This window comes from Procambarus clarkii, chromosome 9, assembly GCF_040958095.1.
Source record: "Procambarus clarkii isolate CNS0578487 chromosome 9, FALCON_Pclarkii_2.0, whole genome shotgun sequence".
NCBI lineage: Eukaryota > Metazoa > Arthropoda > Malacostraca > Decapoda > Cambaridae > Procambarus > Procambarus clarkii.
This window is the reverse complement of record NC_091158.1, coordinates 22,676,159-22,682,991: the sequence shown is the minus strand read 5'-3', so window position 1 is coordinate 22,682,991 and position 6,833 is coordinate 22,676,159. Positions and strand designations below refer to the sequence as shown.

General features: G+C 45.5%; 1 protein-coding gene across 1 annotated transcript; it reads left to right on the top strand.

Moving 5' to 3' along the window:
* Positions 1-3,611: 3,611 nt before the first annotated feature.
* LOC123766296 (uncharacterized) lies at positions 3,612-6,376 on the top strand. Its single transcript, XM_045755367.1, has 2 exons — positions 3,612-3,625; positions 5,431-6,376. Exons 1-2 carry the CDS (start codon positions 3,612-3,614, stop codon positions 6,374-6,376), a joined length of 960 nt encoding a protein of 319 aa, XP_045611323.1.
* The last annotated feature ends 457 nt before the right edge of the window (positions 6,377-6,833 follow it).

Below are 6,833 nucleotides of genomic sequence, written 5' to 3'. Positions count from 1 at the left end.
TCTGTGGGAAAGTCTTTCCCAGCCCAGCCCGCAGCCCCGGCCTGGGATTGAGGGCTTGATGCTAGATTGCAAAGGATTCGCATACATAGATGGCGGGCTGTGTATGTTGTATGATGAGATGGTGTAGGCCAGACGATGGCTCTTTTGGCTCAAGGCTGTCCTGTGATGCTCAGCTCTGAGGCGAGATGTTTGAGATGGCTTTGTTTTACAAAGCACGCACACTACATATATATATCTATATGTGTGTGTTAGTCTTATGTCAAGGTTCTCCCCCCCCCCCAGGTCGAACTAATAACCCTCTCCAGGATGCAAATCCACAACAATTGACTACCTCCCGGGTATTTACTTACTGCTAGGTGAACAGAGGCATTAGGTGAAAAGAAACGTACCTAACCATTTCTGTCCCGTATAGGATTCGAACCAGTGATTCCCAATTGTCAGTCGGTGCACTCGGCAGTACCGGTGGTGATAATGGTGACCGCGCACACAGTCGAGCAGGAGCAGTATGGGCAGTCACCATCACCACCATCATCACCACTAAGTGCACCAGGACATGAGTGATGCCAGTCTCACCATCACCACCATAATTGTTGCCAGAAACGATGATATTACTGGTAGCACGTGGAGCAGCCACCAGGTGCAGGCCAACGTCTCGGCAACCCCCACCATGTCAACTACCATCTCTACAACTATTCATCAGGGGTCAGATTCACGAAAGCAGTTACGCAAGCACTTACGAACGTGTACATCTTTCCTCGATCATTGACGGCTTTGGTTACATGTATTAAACAGTTTACAAGCATGAAAACTTTCCATTCAACTGTTGTTATTGTTATAAACAGCCTCCTGGTGCTTCGGCGCTCATTAACTGTTTAATAATTGGAAACAAAGCCGCCAAAGATTGAGAAAAGATGTACAGGTTCGTAAGTGTTTGCGTAAGTGATTTCGTGAATCTGGCCCCTGGCATTTACGCGGCCATTTACGAAGCCTGTGCATCTTTCTGCCGGTTTTATTTGCATTTATTAAACGTTCTACGTGCTTAGAAACTTCACAACCCAAGGTTATTATTCTTATAAACAACCTAGAAGTGCTTAGGAGATAAAAAAAAACTTATCAATACGTATAAACAAACCCGCCATGATTTACAGAAGATATACAGGTTTCGTAAATGGTTGATGAATCCTGGCCGAGATCAACCATTAATTATAAGAGCAACTATTGGCTCCAGAGCAGACATTACCATGACAACCTTCGCCATGGTAACACCCCATCACAGTCACGTCAATCATCTCTCAAACGCTCGTCATCTCCCTTTTCCCCTCCTCCCTCCCCCCCCCAAACAACAGAGCTCCCCTCACCAAAGTTACGAATCCAGTTTGCTAAAAATCTGGATAGGAAAAAAACGCACCTGCAATTAATTATCCGAGGGGACTCATTAAGGAGTTTCATGAGGTGGAAAGAGTCGATTAATTAGATTTATTGACTTTCCTCTCAATATATGGAGTAACCTGGAACACAACCCCCCCCCCCCCCCCCCCCCCCCCCCCCTACGTGTGTCAACACTCATCTTAGATAAAGAAGTGTGATCATAGGAGACCTATAATCACATCAAATGATGATCATAGGCCTATAATCGCATCAAATGATCAAACGAGCCGGTGCTAGTCTGCGATTTTTTTTTTGTTTACAGCAGATAACAGGCCAACTGGATTTGGATTCATCTAGCACTTAAGTGTCCACTTACGAAGCCTATATAACCTTTCTCAATCGTGGCGGCTTAGACTGTATTATCTCTGCGTGAAATTGTAAGTCTTTATTAGACTTGGCCAATCTCTATCAAAGCAAAAACGCCAGCAGTGAAAATTGTCAGGTATTATCTCATTCTCCGGATCATGTCTGTCACTTGGGTGAAGAGAACACCCGTCACCTGGGTGAAGAGAACACCTGTCACCTGGGTGAAGAGGACACCTGTCACCTGGGTGAAGAGAACACGTGTCACCTGGGTGAATAAAACACCCGTCACCTGGGTGAAGAGAGCACCTGTCACCTGGGTGAATAGAACACCTGTCACCTGGGTGAAGAGAACACCTGTCACCTGGGTGAAGAGAACACCTGTCACCTGGGTGAAGAGAACACCTCTCACCTGGGTGAAGAGAACACCTACCACTGGGGGTTAACACACACAACATACGACCGTATGAATGCCATGTCTTATCCTCTCTGTCCCCCACAAGTAAAAGCGCGACTATAGACATATGTGGGGTTAACACTATATGGGATCACTATAGTTAACAGGAACATACAAGATCAATACACAGGACACTAACATAAATGCTGGAATATCACAACACTCACACTGACACCCACCGTCTCTGCGAGTGTGCAAACACTGTCATCAACACACTAACAGCAGAGCTGACAGTGAAACGCCGCAAGGAGTCCTTCATCACTGATTGAGAAATGATTCTTTACAATTCCAAAATATTCACATATATTTCACCTCCCGCCCGACAAATGGAATCCACTACGCCTTTACTTAACCCTCACACACACACACACACACACACACACACACACACACACACACACACACACACACACACACACACACACACACACACACACACACACACTCACACACACACACACTCACACTCACACACACACACACTCACACTCACACACACACACACACACACACACACACACACACACACACGCACACGCACACACACACACACACACTCACACTCACACTTCACTCGGCACGATCATGGTGTTTTTATAAGAATGTTTATAAAGCAATATTTTGTATTTACGACAGACGAGTTCAGCAAATAGTTTAATACGTGCTAGAAATCATCCCATTTCTCACCTGATCTGCAATAAAATGACTTTTTTAAACAACAGTCCCATAAGGGGAATAGTAATTTAAAAAAAATTGATTTCTATTTAAAATTTGCAATAACATTAGCAACGTTATTATGCTGTTAATATTGCTTAATTAACCTGTAGAAAAATATAAGTAATTCTAAAAATTTGTATTATCTGGTTCCAGAATTATTTGACAGTGTTCCAGACTTATTAGTCGGTGTTCCAGACTTATTAGCCGGTGTTCCAGACTTATTAGTCGGTGTTCCAGACTTATTAGCCGGTGTTCCAAACTTATTAGCCGGTGTTCCAGACTTATTAGCCGGTGTTCCAGACTTATTAGTCGGTGTTCCAGACTTATTAGCCGGTGTTCCAAACTTATTAGCCGGTGTTCCAAACTTATTAGCCGGTGTTCCAGACTTATTAGCCGGTGTTCCAGACTTATTAGTCGGTGTTCCAGACTTATTAGCCGGTGTTCCAAACTTATTAGCCGGTGTTCCAGACTTATTAGCCGGTGTTCCAGACTTATTAGGCACCCTTCCAGACAGATTCCAAGGGGACACTGTTCCAGCTACCCCTCCTCTTAAGGTTTCCTAACGTCAAGAAAACGGTCAATGTAGTGTCCTCTCCTAACCTACCAGAGAACCCAAAACAGAAAACGGGACAGTACGTCACTTTCGCGAGCCGCTTCTATTTTCTAGTACGACAATTTTTGGCTTTATGTAACGCTTACGAGCGAAATGAGACGTTCTTTGTAAGAAGACAGTTTGGGTCCTGACGGATGGAGGACGCGGTTTAAGACCAAAGAATACAGCCTGTAGTATAAGATTGTCACCATGACAGAACAACATACACGGTGTTGTATGAATCATGCTTCCTCTTATCTTGAGGTTATCTTGAGATGATTTCGGGGCTTTAGTGTCCCCGCGGCCCGGTCTTCGACCAGGCCTCCACCCCCAGGAAGCAGCCCGTGACAGCTGACTAACACCCAGGAACCTATTTTACTGCTAGGTAACAGGGGCATAGGGTGAAAGAAACTCTTCCCATTGTTTCTCGCCGGCGCCTGGGATTGAACCCAGGACCACAGGATCACAAGTTCAGCGTGCTATCCGCTCGGCCGACCGGCTCCTAGCCGGTGCTTGACTGATTCTGTGCGACAGAATCTCCCTCTATTTTTTAACTATGATATTTCGCCTGCTTTCAAAAAGGACGATGACATTTTCCACTCTCAAAGCTAAAAAAATTTTCGTCCCACTTTTAGATTTGAGCATGAAAAGATAATTGAATTTCCTGCATACTCTTGTCAAAAGATTATGAGCGAAATTAATTAGCGAGGTTCATCCCGTTCCCAACCCCCAAAAATTGCTTAAATAAACTGGGTATGCAAGTCTGCCTGTTTGGAAGTATATTAGCTGGCTCTCTTCGGTCAAGAATTGATTGCAGCAAAATTTCATTATATGATTTTTCACACAACGGCCAAAAACATTAAAGGTTACAGGAGGAATTTTGAGTTCTAGGTCATTCAGGCTTTAAAGTATACTTCAGCGAACTCAATAAAAATAGTTTACTAACATAATTATATTTATGAAAACTTCAACAAGGTCCATGGTGTGCCTCGGGTTACGCTGAAAGGTAATTATGTTATATATCGTAATTATCTAAAAGAAATTACATTTTCAAGTTAGATCATTGATAATAAAATAATTCTTCAAAAACAGAGTAGTTTAGGCAATTTCTAATTATATGTTAACCTAACAAATATATACTTTTTTATGATTGTCAAAACCGTATATATTGTTAGGTTAGAATGTATTAGCTTAGGCCAGGCAATGTTAGGCTCAATTGGGTTAGGTTTTTAGCTAAGTTTGGCTTGGGTTGGGTTAAGTTAGGCTTGGGTTACGTTAGATAGGGTTTAAAATCCGTCGATGAATCGTTGTGTGAACGTTGTGACTTGTAGCCATGGCAGCCAATCAGGAGGTACCATTTGAGGTGCATATCACGTCCAATCAAAATATGCATATCACGTCTTCTCAGTTTACCCCATAAAACCCATGATATAAATTAAAAAGTTCAAATAATACTCATATTAAACAAAGCCTAATGCTGTTAGTAAAGTGTAATTTTTGATGTTGGCACAGTTATGGTGTACAGTCTACGAAGGTGACACGCATGGGAATGCCTCCTGCATGCACACGCGCGCGCATACATATACAAACATATATATATACAAGGGAAAGAGAGGGTGAGGGAAGAGGGAAGAGGAGGGAGATACATACACAGTTGAGTTTACGAGTTGATTGACAGTTGAGAGGCGGGACCAAAGAGCCGAGGCTCAACCCCACAAGCACAACTAGTTGAGCACATGCGCCCACCCTCTCTCCCTCTCACCCTACCATCTCCCTCTCTACCTCAACCTTGCCTCTCCAATGCTATTGTACCATAAGTGATTTGTCCTGTTATCGCTGATGAGTTCTTCAACGTAAGGTTGTCATTAACGAGGTCGTTAACCAACAATGCGGAATCAACTTGCCTTACATTCTCATTTCGTCCGCGTTACAGCACCAAGGACTGGGAAACTGGTCCGCGTTACAGCACCAAGGACTGGGAAACTGGGCCGCGTTACAGCACCAAGGACTGGGAAACTGGGCCGCGTTACAGCACCAAGGACTGGGAAACTGGTCCGTGTTACAGCACCAAGGACTGGGAAACTGGGCCGCGTTACAGCACCAAGGACTGGGAAACTGGGCCGCGTTACAGCACCAAGGACTGGGAAACTGGTCCGCGTTACAGCACCAAGGACTGGGAAACTGGGCCGCGTTACAGCACCAAGGACTGGGAAACTGGGCCGCGTTACAGCACCAAGGACTGGGAAACTGGTCCGCGTTACAGCACCAAGGACTGGGAAACTGGACCGCGTTACAGCACCAAGGACTGGGAAACTGGGCCGCGTTACAGCACCAAGGACTGGGAAACTGGTCCGCGTTACAGCACCAAGGACTGGGAAACTGGGCCGCGTTACAGCACCAAGGACTGGGAAACTGGGCCGCGTTACAGCACCAAGGACTGGGAAACTGGTCCGCGTTACAGCACCAAGGACTGGGAAACTGGGCCGCGTTACAGCACCAAGGACTGGGAAACTGGGCCGCGTTACAGCACCAAGGACTGGGAAACTGGTCCGCGTTACAGCACCAAGGACTGGGAAACTGGTCCGCGTTACAGCACCAAGGACTGGGAAACTGGGCCGCGTTACAGCACCAAGGACTGGGAAACTGGGCCGCGTTACAGCACCAAGGACTGGGAAACTGGGCCGCGTTACAGCACCAAGGACTGGGAAACTGGTCCGCGTTACAGCACCAAGGACTGGGAAACTGGGCCGCGTTACAGCACCAAGGACTGGGAAACTGGGCCGCGTTACAGCACCAAGGAGGAGGAATTAATAATCTTTCGAATACTCTCCTATTTGTGCTTTCAGGGTGATATTAAGCTCTGGGGTCCCGGCTTTTGAGGCGAGATTTAGCTTTTGGGGTCAGACCTTTCAAATTTTTTTAATGAGGCATAAGTCATGTTATCAACATGCGTACTCTAGAAATTATGGATGGGTTATCCTGGAGGGCTTCGTCATTAGGCTCCCTGTAGCGTGTTCACCTCTCTCACGCACAAAACTGATTTCTTACATTATAACAGCTTTTAACCCGGGCCCTCTCGTCCTTGTGTGTGTGTACTTACCTAATTGCCTAATTGTACTTACCTAATTGTGCTTGCGGGGGTTGAGCTCTGGCTCTTTGGTCCCGCCTCTCAACCGTCAATCAACTGGTGTACAGATTCCTGAGCCTATTGGGCTCTATCATATCTACATTTGAAACTGTGAATGGAGTCAGCCTCCACCACATCACTTCCTAATGCATTCCATTTGCTAACTACTCTGACACTGAAAAAGTTCTTTCTAACGTCTCTGTGGCTCA